At 42.3% G+C, this 16,279-nt stretch overlaps 1 protein-coding gene across 3 annotated transcripts in view; it reads right to left on the bottom strand.

Annotated features, from left to right (window-relative positions):
• ITPR2 (inositol 1,4,5-trisphosphate receptor type 2) overlaps nt 1-16,279 on the bottom strand; it is a 352,852-nt gene that overhangs the window by 227,808 nt on the left and 108,765 nt on the right. The window contains exons 12-21 of one of the 3 annotated variants that reach the window (XM_054037167.1): nt 15,885-15,984; nt 15,566-15,726; nt 12,963-13,104; nt 12,039-12,200; nt 10,868-11,040; nt 8,714-8,833; nt 8,423-8,608; nt 7,261-7,512; nt 6,184-6,328; nt 3,970-4,120 (exon numbers count right to left, since the gene is read on the bottom strand). In XM_054037167.1, the coding sequence (XP_053893142.1) occupies nt 3,970-4,120; nt 6,184-6,328; nt 7,261-7,512; nt 8,423-8,608; nt 8,714-8,833; nt 10,868-11,040; nt 12,039-12,200; nt 12,963-13,104; nt 15,566-15,726; nt 15,885-15,984 (1,592 nt within the window). Of the gene's footprint in view, nt 1-3,969; nt 4,121-6,183; nt 6,332-7,260; nt 7,513-8,422; nt 8,609-8,713; nt 8,834-10,867; nt 11,041-12,038; nt 12,201-12,962; nt 13,105-15,565; nt 15,727-15,884; nt 15,985-16,279 lie in introns of all 3 variants that reach the window. The other 2 variants (XM_054037158.1, XM_054037175.1) reach the window with 2 other exon arrangements.

Raw genomic sequence — 16,279 nt, forward strand, 5'->3', positions numbered from 1 at the left:
CTGCCTGCCGCGTCTGGACCCGCGGTAAGTTCGAACTAAGGTACTTTGAATTCAGCTACGTTATTAACATAGCTGAATTTGCATACCTTAGTTCGAAATGGGGGGTTAGTGTGGACCAGGCCTAAGAGGAGTAAGGTAAGTTGACCAGAGAGCGTCTCCCATCGACGCAGCACAGTGAAGACACCAGAGTAAGTCAACCTAAGCTACATCGACTCCAGCTACGTTATTCACGTAGCTGGAGTGGCATAACTTAGGTCGACTTACCCCGGTAGTGAAGACAAGCCCTAAGACTGGGCGTAGAAAGGAGGACTAAGTGATCAGCAGCAATCCTTCTAGCCAACCAGGAAGCTGTACTGATGGACTTTGATGAAATTTTGTCAGTTCCTCCATGGTTGCAAGGACCGAGGTTGTTCCTTACATGGACCTCTAAGGATGGGAAAAGAGGACTGGGATGGAAAAAGGGGCGATGTTCATGTCTCTGACTAAGACACGGAATCATGTGGAAAAAAGAAAAAGCAGCTATTCCACTGCTTCTGGGCCATTACTTCCTGTCTTTGCAATGCATACTTAAGGACACCTTAATGTTCAAGATATATTACTGACACGATTCATAGGAAGAGAGTATCATATCACAACTTAGTTAGTGACTCTGATTCTGAGTTTTAGGATATGAACTCAACAATTTACACCAGCTGAGGACCTAGCACCTGGATCCAATTCATTCATTCAATCAGAAAGCTACTGCAAAAGAAACCAACTTATGAAGAAGTTATACGTAGTTGACATGTCAGCCACACCAGCTGTCTTTTGAATCAACAACTACAATACCTGGAACTGCTTTCTACTTTTCCCTTTTTCATTTTAATCTTTGCTAAAAGTTAACAATGACTGTTTGGTTTGTTTTTTTAACAAAAGCACTTTCCTTTTTTGCTGCACTAAGATCTTCAGAGATGCATCTATTGGAACATGGCCCTTGAGACTACTCAATGGCCAGTGATGAATCACTCTCGGAATGCATTCCCACAGTATATGTACCCTGAAGGCCTAATTCTGTCCATGCCAAAAGCATGTACGTCCACAGGACCAAGGGAGAAATGCAGAGCTGCCTGGGAGCATGCCAAGGTTACACAAAGGGTAAAGGCCTCTCCACATTCAGTACCACTCTGCACATCCATAGTGAGACTAATGTGCAGCTCATATTCTTGTGGCTACATAAGTTAGAAAAGGGGCAGACACCCACTGGAAGCAAGGCATGGTCAACCCGAGAAAATGCACATTCTCATCTTCTAGAAATGGCTGCGTGGGATGTCCAGCAAGTCTCTCAAGCTATTCCAACCTAAGAACAACTATCTCTACACAGCAAGATTTTATTGCAAATATCCAGGCCATGCCAGCACACCCAAATGACCCTGCAGGATGCACCTAAGGATGCAGAACAGACTGACAAGAAGAGACAGGATTCCTAGCCACTTGACTAGCAGGGGAGGGCAGAGTAGGGGTCATGTCCAAACAAACACCATTAAGAAATCAGTCCTTTTCAAGGCAGTGCTAGTCCCACACACACAGGTTCACCATTACACCCACAGCTGCACATGTCTACCGTCTATCTGCAGTGCTCATCAGACTTACATCTGTGGAAACAACTACATCCAAGAAGGAAACTAAAAAGGGTCAGCACAGACAAAGGTGGAGGCTACCCACAGGGACCAAAACACTTTGTCCAGCACCCTCTTGCTGAAGAAAGTGGAGATAAAGATGGAGGAAATGGCATGTGACACATTACTACAGAACAGTGCTGCATCCAATGAACCAGCCTAGGTGTTGTGCATAGATTTAATTCAGTAGAATAGGTGTTGGGGGGGGGGAACCCCTCCCATGTTTGATCTCCTCCACCAACTTTCACTGTTCTCTAAATAGCACTAAAGTGTACTATATCATAGAATCATAGAATATCAAGGTTGGAACAGACCTCAGGAGATCATCTAGTCCAACCCCCTGCTCAAAGCAGGGCCAATCCCCAACTAAATCATCCAAGCCAAGGCTTTGTCAAGCCGGGCCTTAAAAACCACCAAGGAAGGAGATTCCACCACTTCCATAGGTAACCCATTCCAGTGCTTCACCACCCTCCTAGTGGAAAAAGTTTTTCCTAATATCCAACCTAAACCTCCCACACTGCAACTTGAGACCATTGCTCCTTGTTCTGTCATCTGGTACCACTGAGAACAGTCTAGATCCATCCTCTTTGGAACCCCCCTTCAGGTAGTTGAAAGCAGCTATCAAATCCCCCCTCATTCTTCTCTTCTGGAGACTAAACAATCCCAGTTCCTGATATATGTATCATCAGTACCTGTTATTCCCATAGATGCAGTGTTATTTCCACAGATCTTATTTGTATCTTTCAGTGCTCTAACTCCTGACTTTCTGACCTTAGTTATATTGGGGTAGCTCTGGATTTTCACAGATTTGCTCTGGATTTACATCAGCATATCAGAACAGAATCTGACCCTCTGTGCTTAATAACTAACTTTCCTTCCTCCAGAGTAGCCTGAAACACATACAGTCAATGGGGGGGGGGGGGGGGGAGAAACAGAATTGGTGAAACAGGGTGATACTGGTGAGTAAAGACAATGAGTGGAGTGGGACCCCAGCTTTACAGACATGCATAGAGATCAGACTGACCTAAAAATCACAGATCTGAGTGCCCAGCTCCTGCAAACTCTGTGAAAGTTTGGATCTAGAAACAAAAATTTTGTTCCTTAGGGCCATTTCTAGAAGTGAGTTTGCAATGTGACGCCAGCAAAAACAGCCAATTCAAATTGCGGCCACAAGTCACAGATAATAGTCCCTTTCTGTAAAGTTCTGATGCGACTCCACCTATAATATAGCGTTGTGTACAGAGCACAGCATTCTGTGAAAGACTTTGACAAATAGGAGGCAGTTCAGAGAAGAGCAACACCAGAGACTGAGGAAAGATTAAAAGAACTAAATATGTATTGCTTGGCTCAGAGATGACAAAAGGGGGAAACACGATAACAGTCTATAAATATTTGAAGAGTATAAACATCAAGGAGGAAGAGGAATTGTTTAGGGTGTGACACAGACAGCGCAAATAATCTAATAAAATTAAGAACAGGAAAATTTAACTCTCAGACAGTGAGGCTGTGAAATACTCTTCCTCAGGGAGGTGTGAAAGCCCCATTGTTTAGGGCATTTAAATTCTGACCCAGCCAAAATACAAGAAAGTGTACACTAGGGAACAATCCTGCATCAGCAGGAAGACGGACAGGATGGCTAATAGGTCTTTTCCATCTGCTCCTTCTATGATACTATGACTAACAGCTGCCAGCCCAGCACCTCAATTAATAGTGGACAAGCATCTTCCTCATTGACTGGTAAATGCCTGTGGTATAAATACGCAACTGCTTGCCCCACACCCAGAAATCTGCTACTCCCTCCACTTGTTTGGAGCTGACAGTTCCAAATCAGGTTCCAGGCCTCAGGATATGTCTATACTACCCGCCAGATCGGCGGGCAGCAATCTATACTAGACGCGATAAATCAACCCCCGAGCGCTCTCCTGTCAACTCCTGTACTCCACCTCCACAAGAGGTGCAGGCAGAGTCGACGGGGGAGCAACAGCAGTTGACACACCGCACTGAAGACACAGCAGCGAATAGGTCTAAGTACGTCGACTTCAGCTACGTTATTCACATAGCTGAAGTTGCGTAACTTAGATCGATCCCCTCCCCCATGTAGACCAGGCCTCAGTATCCCATGTGACACTGTATCAATCAATCAGTCTAAAAGTTCTTTTAAATTGATCATTTTTATGTGTTCTGAAATCATCTGCTGTCCACATAGTTGGATGAATGGGTGTACAGACAGATCAAAGACATACAGCTTAAATTGCTTCCTTCCCAAATAGTGACTAATGCATTTTAATAAAAACTTTTCACTGCTTTTTCTCACCTCCATCCTGAAATTTGCTTAGTCTTTCGAAGTATGACGACATAGGACCCTGAACAATATCTAGAATAGCCAGCAGTGTCCTGGTCAGTCTGAGCAGCTCACTAAAACTATAGAAGCCAAAGTATATGAGATTTCGAGCCAGATGCACCACCTGCAGGAAAAGAAAAACCATCATGATGAAGACAACCTCTACAACATTAGTGGTGTTGAACTGTACAATACAGTTATATTTTGTCCTGTCCTTTTGTCTTTCACACAGACTATCGGCCTGATTCAAGGCCCAATGAATTCAATGGGAGTCTTTCCATTGATGGGCTCAGGACCAGGCCCCTAATTGTCAAATGCTTTTCAGAGTTAGATAATTCAATTATTTGGTTAAATGAAAGCAGGAGAGAAAACAGCATGAGGTTTAGGCAGAGCTGGGGGGGGGGGGGGGGGGAGATATAGTTCCATCTGAGAAAAGAAATGAGAAGGAAAGTCTATGAGGCAGAGAGATGCCAGAAGGCTGTTCCAGATGGCAACAGCTGCAGCGAAGAAGCATCTTGAAACAGCAGTCACACTGTGGTAAGGTAAATGTACAGTGAAGGCAGTGCTGCATGGACAGAGGTAGTTTAAGCTAGGGCTGCTGTAAGTATCCTTTAATTTGATTCTAGAAGACTCAATCCTACGTAACCTTTCTTCGGTCAGGTGTGCTAGACAGTAATAAAGGACAGGATTATGTGGTGCAATACATGTCCTTTATCATCACATCCGACACAGAATACAGCACCTTTCACCCAGTAGCGTAGCTAGCGGGGTGCAGAGGAAACAGCCGCTTTCCCTCAGCATACTTTGCAAAAGCGGTGCCTTTCCAAAAGCGGCCGGAGGAGCAGGGGGGCGCAAGCTGGCTGCGGGCTGCAGCCGTGGCCGAAGGAGCAAGGGGGGGGATGGGCGGTGCAGGCGGAGGAGCCAGCCACGGGGGGGAGGGGAGGCGTGGAGCAGCCGGAGGAGGAGCCAGGGGGCGTGGCCAGAGGAGGAGCCAAGGGGGGCACTTTTTTAGGTTTGCTCCCCCTCCTCTTAGAAGTTGGCTACGCCATTGCTTTCACCCCAAGGATCTCAAACCTCTTAACTAACACAGAGTGTATGTATACACCTCTCCCACACACAAATCACTTCATTTGCTACTGAAATGCAGCCACCTCTGGTGTGGTGAGGAACTGCAGCTGCTTAACAGCACACAGCAACACTACAGTATAAAAACAAAAGTGGGAAGCAAAAAGAGTGGAATTAAGGAAGTGGGTATTAAGTGGGTATTAAAGAAGGAAGTGGGTATTAAAGAACATTCTACAGTAGAACCTCAGAGTTATGAATCAACCACACATCTCATTTGGAACTGGAAGCATGCTGGAAAGTTTTTTTTAAAAGATTTGACAAAGGAAAGGAAACAGTTTCTGTGCTTGTTTCATTTAAATCAGGGGTTCTCAAACTGGGAGTCAGGCCCCCTCGGGGGGGGGTCACGAGGTTATTACATGGGGGGTCATGAGCTGTCAGCCTCCACCCCAAACCCCGCTTTGCCTCTAGCATTTATAATGGTATTATAAATTAAAAACACTTCTTTATATATTTAAGGGGGGGAGTCACATTCAGCAGTTTGCTATGTGAAAGGGGTCACCAGTACACAAGTTTGAGAACCACCGATTTAAATTAAGATGGTTAAAAACAGCATTTTTCTTCTGCATAGTAATGTTTCAGGGTTGCATTAAATCAATTTTCAGTTGTAAATCTTTGAAAGAACAACCATAATGTTTTGTTCAGAGTTACAAACATTTCAGAGTTACGAACAACCTCCATTCCTGAGGTGTTCAGAACTCGGGAGATTCTACTCACAGTGGCTCTCAAACTTTTGTATCGGTGACCCCTTTCACATAGCAAGCCTCTGAGCATGCCTTCCACCCCTTATAAATTAAAAACACATTTTTATACATTTAACACCATTATAAATGCTGGAGGCAAAGCAGGGTTTGAGGTGGAGTCTGACAGATCACGACCTCCCTATATAATAACCTCGCGACCCCCTGAGGGGTCCAACCCCTGTTCTACTGTATAATCAAATATGTTCTTAAACTTTTCTTTTCAAAAGAAAACCTGGTTAATACAGCTAACAGTTATGCTCTACTGCTTCATTGTTTGATTCAAGGGGTACAATACATTGTGACAAAGCTAACTGAAAAGTACCTCAAATGTAAGTTTGTTTTTCTCTTTGTCCCCAAAAGGAAATGGCTGATTTACAACTTCTTTCAAGTACTCTTCTACAAATTCCATGGTCAAAGCAAATTTCCTCTTCATGTCATTTCTCGAGGAGTCTGTGAAAGAATCATACCTACTAGGCAAAACAGAGAGAAGCAAAATTAACCTCTTCCATGGATACGATGAGCTGTAATGTAAAAAATAACCAAATCGCCCAACTATTCATGATGCTTTCACCTTATTTTAAGTTCTTTTGTACAGAAAAGAGCTAGATTGCAGTTAGTCCTGCTTGTGTGCACCAGGGTGGCAGGCAAAGGATGCAAACAAATCTTCCCTCCACTTGTGACACCAGTCTAGGGCATTCAACACCAGTGGTGATAGTAGAAAAGATGGTAAGAAGTTAAGTCCATGATCAACTCTCCTTTTTGCACAATCCACCTCCCCCCCCCCCCCCCCCCGCCAAAAAAAAAAAGAAATGAGCTGGTAAGGAGGGGGAGCAGACACTGCACCCTGTGAAAGAATGCAGCAGTATTTGCTGCACTGTGGCTCGTGCCCCCCAGAACTACTGTGCCTGCCTCATACACAAAGGCCCCAGTGCATCAAAGCAATTAAGCAGGTGAGAGTTCCCATTGAAGTCAATGGAGCTCCTCCCATACTTAAAATGAAGCATGTGCTTAAGCGCTTTCCTGGATTGAGGCTACTGCCTCTGAACTGCTTCAACTGACTGTAGGTTGTGGCTTTAAAGCCACAATAAAGCTCTAATTGTAAAACTAAGGTTCAGCCTAGTGAGGGTATAATATTTAACTGAATGTAATGGCTTCACGCTTTGTAGTTCCCAGGAAAAGGCCATTCCATCTCCCTTATCATAATGCATTTTAAAAAACGCACTTACAAATAAAGTGACCCTTTTAAATCTCCAGGGTTAATAGTGCCTAATGGTTTGTGTTCTGCAGCAAAATATCTGTTCACGTGTGTTGCATTAAAATTACAGCCACTTACAATTTTACTCTGAGTAGGTTTGAGCCATTTAAAATGCTTTGGGGTGTTTGTTTTTTTTAAACTTACTCATGGATTGTGATCTTGGTAGGAATTTCAGTCCACAGTCTGGCATATCTAACGGGTACTACGGACTCCTGAGGATCTCTGTCAACATGCATGTGCAGCATAAGACGGCAAAAAGAAGCCCGGAGGTCATAAGGGAGGCTTTCATCAGACATACATCGTAGGATCAAGTCTACTGAGAGCTGTGTTGAAATCTGGTTTATGGCTAGGTACTGACGATCCAGACACATCCTTGCAAAGAGGTTTAATTGGTACCTTAAGGTAATAAAAATAAATGGTACACTTTCAGTAGTACCTTAGATTTCTTTGAATGGCACAGAGCAACATACCTGAGAATATACTCTCTGGAGTCTGATCTATGCCATTCCAATGTAACAATGAAAATAATACAGCCCCTTTGTTAGCAAAGAAGCTGACTTGCCATTACAAACACTAGTATAAGGCTCCTATCCCCACTGAATTTTATGCCCAACTCACACTGGAGTTCAAAGAAAGTCCCACACACAGAACAGCGGTTGTGGGATAAAACCCTTGAACTATTCACTTTCAGTACATTAAGATTTTGTTTCATGCCCCTGCCTTCCAGTGGCGGGGACCAGGAAGTGCTGATGGTACTCATTTCTCTGTGCTTCTGGACAACAGCTCAGAGCACACCTTGTCTGCAAGAGTATACTGAAGTAGCTGTTGTGTAATCCCACTTGCTAGAAAAGGGAGGAGCCGAAACCACAGCATTTTGAGAGCACAGGGATGCATCACAAGCATTGAAGCCTCAACACTCTTTGGAAAATACTGAATAAATTGTGATTTATTTTTTTTAAACAAACTTAGTTCCAGTTTCTGAACAGACCATAGATCTGACCTTGCTCCAATTTCACACAATGACAATTAATAATAATATAATATAATATACCTATCTCATAGAACTGGATGGGACCCTGAAAAGTCATCAAGCCCAGCCCAGCCCAGCCCAGCCCCGCCCCCTGCCTTCACTAGCAGGACCAAGTACTGATTTTGCCCCAGATCCCTAAGTGGCCCCCTCAAGGATTGAGCTCACAACCCTGGGTTTAGCAGGCCAATGCTCAAACCACTGAGCTATCCCTCCCCACAAATTGATTTCAATAGGAGTAGCATCAGGTTCCCTGAATAGTAAAAAAAATTGTTTTACCTGTAATAGGTAAGGACTTCTAAATCAGACTTTGTGCCTTCCTTAGCCTCCTGGGCCAGATGCCTGATAGCTTTGCCATGTGGTTCCTTATTGCTGTCAATCCAGTAGAGCCAGACCTCCTCCTCATCAATATCCTCTGGGATAATGGAGCATTCCAAGGGATTGTCTATTTGCATTGAAACCAGCCTTCAAATAAATAACGCATACGGTAGCTACACGTAAACCCTGTTACCAATGTGGCAAGAAAGGCAAGGTAACAATGACAAGTATGTTTCAGTTACAGCTGCTTACTTGGTTTGGATGAGGATGTCAGCATTTCCTGGACTCAGCATAAATTTACAGATCAGCTCCTGAGTTACCGGTATGGCAGTTGTGTTTGAAACGCACAGGTCTGATAAATAATCCAAGAATCTGGACAGGAAAAAAGCAAATATAACAAAATATTACACAGAAGCATCACAAAGGAAATCTGTTTACCTATCTTTCTTCGGTTTTTCTAGCGTGCCCATCTCTGAAATATTCGCCTCAGGGAGCCCATAGTGCTAGAGTTATCTAAATGCAGGCTGTATTCAAATCTTGATCATTGTTTATTCATATTATTACAACCTCTAACCGCTGAAGATCAATCTTGAGATCAATCCAGAGCTGTGCTGAGCTCTCAATCCCTGCAGCTCAGGGCAAGTGAGGCAAAGGTGACCCAAACAGCCCCTATTGTAATTTACAGGAGCCTAAAGAATGCTCTGAGATGTGCCAGTGGGGTTACTCCACTAAGGACTTCATCACTGGCCCAGGATCCAGAGGAGTGCTGTGCACTGTGGACCACCTATCCCACCCTGGCGCACCTGCCACTTACTGTCCCCTAATCTAAATACTAAGGATGGGGGAGTGACTGACAAAACAGGTGTAGCTGCGTTTATGCCATCCAAGGAATCCCCTATGCTCCAGTAATCCACAACTACCTGTTTAAGGCAACTTTAAATGCTTTCTGCCTCACAGTCACTTAGTGAGGATCAGGGAATGAACCCAAGACCTCTATCTGAAAACATGAACCTCTGCCACCCGGACCAGGCCCATTAGCCTGAAGCGAGTAGCCAGTTCATAAAACTCTCTATGTAGTCTAGCCACTAAAGGGGGAGAGATTGCCACATTGTGTTAGCATAGGTTACACCGGGGTAGTCAATAAGCAGACTGTGGACCAAATCCGGACTGCTAGATGCTTTTGAACAGACCCCAAAATCTTTTTATTTACTTATTATTACAATTATTATTTTTTCTGGAGTCTGGACTTTGACTATACCTTGACCAAGAAAAGTGGATCTTGACAAAAAATAAAGTGACTACCTCTGGGTTACACTTTCATTACCAAAAGCTTTCTGAACTCTAGAATGTTTGTGTTCATAAAGTATTTTTGAATGAAAGGTCTAAATACAACAGTACATCACAGTCAGGAACCAGTTACTCCACCATTAAAATGAAGTTAATTACCTGCTACTTGCTAAAATGGAAATAACAGTGCATAGCAACATTACATAACAGTTTATAGCAAAAACTAAAAAAAAAAAAAAAAACCAACAAAAAAAACCAACAACACTGCATCTGATTGAAAATGCGGTGGAAATTTGAGTAGGCAGAAAGTAATTACTTAGGCTTGGCAGGTGGGAATTACATACCCTGATTGGAGAGGGAGGGAGGGGGGGGGGGGGAGAGAGAGAGAGAGTGTGTGTGTGTGTGTGTGTGTGTGTGTGTGTGTGTGTGTTTTGTCAGGTGTATTTTTAAAGTATGAATTGTTTTTGCACCTAGGGTATAAGCCCAACTGAAGGTTTTGCATTCAAATAATAAATTCAGCCAATCAAATTAAGATCCTTCTTCTTGCAAAAAGAGACGAGAGATCTTAAATAAACAAGGTCAATAGGACCCTTTACAAGGCACAGTTCCCTTCTAACAACGAACCAGGGAACTGGCGTACCAATATGGCCTCCTCTTCTAATTTTGACCAAGCTTACTTAGCTTAGGGGATGTGATGAGATCACAGCTTCAGGTGATATGGCTGCAGATATAAGCAAAGTAATTATAGTGATGCAATGCAACAGCTCCCAGCAGTACTATAAATTGCTCCCATAAAAGTAATTTGGCCCTCAGTACATTGACTTCATACATTTACATTATTAGTGTATATTTACACTTGGACATCTTATTTGGAAAATAAGTTACTTTTTTCATTAGACACTCCATTTATTTTACACTCAGAGAGGAAGCGGTGGTGAAACCAAGAGTTGCAGGGATTTTTGCTCTCTCTAGGGTAACAATTTATACACAATGTGGGTTTATTTTATTTTTCCTCTGCCAGGGCTAAGAAAAATTTAAGCAAATAGAAGGCAGATTCACAGCTGTTACAAGAATAAAAGAGTATCAATACAGAAGAAAGGTATGTGGGCTACTTCAAACCTTGGCTCTCGATTCCTCCTGAGTAAGTTAACAAATGTCTCTATTTCTTTAGAGGTGATGTGTTTCTCAAGTAGTTTTCTGTTGTTGTGCAACAAAGCGGTGATGGTGTCTTCCGCCAGAATATCATAACCAATCTGGGACTGCATGATGCAGAAGTTCTTAGCAATATATTCCTGAAAAATAAAAAAGCCTCAGGATGACATGTACAACAGCCTGTAAGAAGCAGTATCGTTCTTTTAGGATCAGCTCAATTGATCCTTCCAAGTGATACTCAAAACCACATCTCTTACTAGTGGCATGAAGTGAAGTAAATCTGGGATCACTGAATAATGTACTCCAAGAAAAAATTAGTTGTCTTAGGGGTGGCCAACACTTCTGAGTCTTCTACAATCCCTTCTCCCAGCTCCAAATGCACAAAAAAATAAAAGGAAAATTTGGAATTTACATTATTTTGAAGAAGTATTCTTCTTGTTTTTAGAGGCAAGAAATATTTTGAAAGGCTCTAGAAAGGAACCATAGAAGTCATACACAGCATTTCAACACTATCTTGAGTCCTCCATGCCTGCAAAGTCCTTGGGTTGACTCATTCTCCACTCTAGTTCATAAAAATATTGGACCAAGTGAGTTTGAACTTTCTCCCCCTCATAAAGGGCACCCTGCGGTGGTAGGTTGGGCAGCTTGACTGAATCTGTCCTGCTTCCGAGACCACTATTACTCTTTGCTTCAAAAATCTGGCAGTGAGAAGAATTCAAAAATCCATGCAACTCTCCCACTTTCTAGCCTGACATCCAAGAGCATAATTTTAGTGATACAGCAGAGACCCACAAACTGGGAGTCCCATTCTCATGTTTGAACCTGTGGAGCTTATAAAGAGGAAGAAATGGTATGGAGCATATGCCCAGGAAATGAAACCATAACATTTCAAAGCTGTTCACTGGTCTCATAAAAATTCCTAAACAAAAATACCATTGTTCAGCATGAGAAGTCAATGCTTTAATGACTGATTTGCTATATACTAATGCACACAGAGCCCAGTCCACCAGCCCCTTCTTACAAGAGTGGTTTCATTGGAATACAACGGGATTCCAAATACAAGTACAGAGCACAGGGTTAGACCCAGAGTATACAATTATGTAACAATTTTGGGGAAAATATCTTGGCTACAACTGACCTGGTTTTTCCTATAGTCCTGCTGGGAATGTCTGATGACTCTGTAACACAGCCTTAACATGTATTTGTATGGAGCATATCTCTGGTCTCCTAGATCTTCAAGTCTCAGCATCGATCCCTCTCCTCCTTTGTCCTTAAAAGGAGCTTTGAGGATCCCAAATATCTGTTCAGAATTAAAATCACTGAGGGTGAGAACAAAACCGAGATTTCTGTATGACTGTAGTTGGCCATTTCTATTCATATTTACATTAAAGGTTGCAGGAGTACCTTAAGCCAGGTAAGAAATAGGGCACCACTCTTGCCATCTACATAGGACTGAATGTGATGGGCAGGGGGACGACAATCTCAGATATTAAAACAGTGACATTGTCCCATCGATCTACTCACCGACATCGGGCAGAAAAAATGTGGATAAATTTACAGTCAAAGGGGAGGACAATTCTGTTATTCCTCTTTTCCAGCCTCTTCACCATTGTTTATTCAAGAAGCTACTTTAAGAGAATATTAAGTCTGATTCACAAGTGCACAGATCTTAGCATGAACTAGGGTCCTTCCAGCTCCATGAGAATCCAGAGGTTCACCAGATGTGGAGTCATTTACAGTACTGGGGACTAGAGTAGGAAATTTGTTTCAACTTTATCATCCTTGGGCAAGACTTTACTCTCTCTTATAGCCATAGAATGCAGTGGAGTTGCACAGGCGTAGCTCAGAACAGAATATAGCCATTTATATTCAATTGTGCCCTCATCAAATGTTTCCTTTTTTCATTTAGACAACAATAGGTGAGCCCTGTGCGGCTAATAACACCTAGAAATCCCAAGTGGATGTTAACAAAGGACTATGTAGCCTCGTTAATTATACAACCATCTTCCTTCAGGAGCTCCCCCATATATACATATATAAACTACTAATATCCAAAACATACCTGAGCCAATATATTTTGTTCCCTCATTAATTTTTGTCTTTCCCGGTTTGGCTTGGTGATCAACACATCCAAAACTTCCTGCCCATTATTAGGCACATCAGCAACAAAGAAAATGAGATCTTCTAACAGCTTGGTTACAAATCTAGAACGAGTAGAGAAATCCTTACTGTACAGTTCAACACTTGCTAGCATTCATTAAAAAAAAAAATCCATACATTTTAGAACAGGCTTTCTGTGGCACAACAGAACCTCAATCACTGCAAAGCCAAGCCTGATATGTGCTTCAGGATTCAAGACTTTGGATCAGCAGAGGCTTAACTCCATCACAAGGATGTTTACCAAAGCATTAAAGAACCACAACAAAACAGGAAGCAAGTTGAACTGATGGACAGTATCCAGAAACAAGTAATCTACATAAATACACCAGCGGCAGCAGCAAGATGTTTTCATATGCAGCTTAGGTTTTCAGGTAACCACCAATGCTGGCCACTTTAGATAGAAAGCACTGCATGCCGTGGAAGAGCATGCAAGCATCCACCTCCTATTCTGTACATCTACTAGCCAAGGAGGTATTGAAGGGTGGATTTGCAAAAGACCACGTCTTGCATTCCCTGCTAAAGGGAAAGGGTGATGGTAAAGAGCACCAAAAGGGGAGGGGTACTTCTAATACTAGAAAATGGCTTCTCCATCCTGGAGGAGGCAGACGGAAACAGTAAGTTGTATATGGCAGAACATATATAGATGGAACTTTGAATTTCAAATGGACAAAAAACCCCACTTTAACAAACATCCCTGAGAAGGGCTACAGGCTTTCCAGGAGCAGCTCTGCAAAAAGCCAAGAAGATCCCATGTGGGCTCAGTAACTAAACCTTGGGTGTTTGTGACCAGCTCATAGGGAAAGCAGAGGAAAGAAAAATAAAAGCTTTCAACAAGGAGTGGGCTAAATTGTGCCTGCAGCTAAACGCACAGACCTCCAAAGTGTCAGATGAATTTGGCCTAGTATATATATCCTACACCCAGGTTTCTAAACTATAGATTCTAGAGGCATGTGGATATTCAGCTGAGATTTTAAAAAAGAACAGACTAGGGAATTTAAACACACAACTTCTATTACTCTCAAGAGGAACCATGTGCTAAATCTCCTAGCCCGCTTTGAAAATCTCAGCCCATATGCAGATCTCCTGGAGTACATCAACCTGTTTGGAACCTGGTCTGAGTAGAACAAGGCTCACAGTACACGAGTGCTGCCCAAGCAGCAAAAGGTGAAGGGTGCAGATGTAGGGCTGAGCAACTTATAAAGGTAGGGATCCTGCCGTACCAAACAAGCCAGAAAGGGACAGGGAAGGGAAGAATGAGGACTGGTACTCTTCCCCAGGAAATCAGAGACTCACAAATAATGCCAGCATCCAGAAAGCACTATGAAATATTTTCAGCATTATATCACAGCAATAGCCCCACTACCGGATGATGCTGAATCTCAATGTTTCATGGTCACAAGGCTAATAGTGAGACGCACTGTTGTTACATCACACCCCAATTAATTACTTTGTGCTTCTCCAACTCTAGTCAGTGATGAAGTGGCCTGTCAGCTCTTTAGGGTTAACTACCAATGCCTAGGCCATTATAGCATGCCATGTTAGATTTATCCTATCTATCTACTCCTGAACCTTCTGTTCCATTTATTATTGACAAAAACCTCTTGATTCAATAGTCAACAGAAGCTTAATTTTATCACCAAAAAATTAACATTTTCAATAAAAAGCTGTGAATGAAAGTTACAAATTAAACAGTGCACAGAGATGCTGTCTAATATTTAATTTTTCCATGGAGCGTTGAAAATAACTAACATACTACACCCCCAGCAGTATGATGTATTTGGCAGCAACGTGCAACGAAGTCTCTTAATTCCTGGGAGGGTGTAAAGAGTAGACACTCCAGTAGCACTGAAGTTGACATATGGATGAATGCAAAGGGCAGACCCTCTATGAACACCCTTTAGAAGAGACTACGGAAAGTAGGAGGGACAAAGAGGACAGGGAGTTATAGATAGAAGGGAGAGGAGTTGATGTTGAGCCAGATTCTCATTTACACTCATTTACCATTCTGGCAGCGTAAAGGGGGTGTAAATTACACTGCCAGAGTGGGGTAAAGGTCCTTAATGTAAACGCAAATCAGGCTCATTGGATGCAGATGTTACAGAATGCACACAGTTTAAAGTTTGCTCTATAATCTAGGTAAATCTTGAAACTCACATTATTTCTCCTTATCTATTTTACATCATTTTAAGTCCTGTCCCCCCATTACCATAGTATCTGAGCACTTCACAGTCTTCAATGCCTTCATCTTCACAACACTCCTGTGAGGTAGGGCAGTGCCTACACCGACAGAGAAGTGAGCCACAGGAGAGATTAAGTGACTTGTCCAAGGTCATCAAGGGAGCCTGTGACACAGCCAGTTTCAAGCCCCAGGCTAGCACCCTAACCACCTTCCTTCCTACTGATCTATCTAGATTTTACTAGTGTGTCCATTACTGTGGTGTTTGGATACCATACATATTCATTTTATATGAAAGTGATCTGGAAAAAAAAAAAAACATTACTGACCTCCTTTCATTTTGTGTTATTGTTCCATTCTCCAGCTTTTTAACAGTGGATGCTAAAACTTTGTTGGCATCATTGGCAAAATCCAAGTCTCTGACCTCAGACAGAGGAACCGATACGATGGCAAAAGCTTCCTTGTCTTCTTTCGTTTGGCAAGTCCCAATCTGAAATAGTGTGTTTTTTCAACAGAGTTTAATTTTGGTGAGCAATCCTCTATCTTCCTCTGAATTATTATATATCTTTATATGTAGGGAAGTTAAATCATTCACAGACAATTATAGGAATGAGTTTGGAAAGTTAGCACACTTGTACCAATATTTACCTTCAACATCACTGGCCTCTCTTCTTCTGTATCTATAGGAATACTAGTACTGGTCACCCAAGTATTAGTGCATAGGTGTCTCAACCGAACATAAGAGTTCCTAAAGACAAACACAGTAAAACAACAGGTCTGGAGAAAAAGTGATGGAAGCAACACACTTCATTGTTCTGTAGAATGTTTTGAGACAATAGGATAGAGAGAACATTAGTAAAGTTTTATTTAAGGAAAAGATGGTGAGGGGAAGGTTTTAAAATCTAGTGTGAACAGAAATACTTCTGTGAACTTCAACGAAGTATGAAAACATGTTTTTTCTTTTATTTGAACAGTCCTCTGCAGAGTTGTGACCCTCAAAGAATGGCAACACATTAAATAGTCACAGTCTAATAGCTCGATCC

This window comes from Malaclemys terrapin, chromosome 1, assembly GCF_027887155.1.
Source record: "Malaclemys terrapin pileata isolate rMalTer1 chromosome 1, rMalTer1.hap1, whole genome shotgun sequence".
Lineage (NCBI taxonomy): Eukaryota > Metazoa > Chordata > Testudines > Emydidae > Malaclemys > Malaclemys terrapin.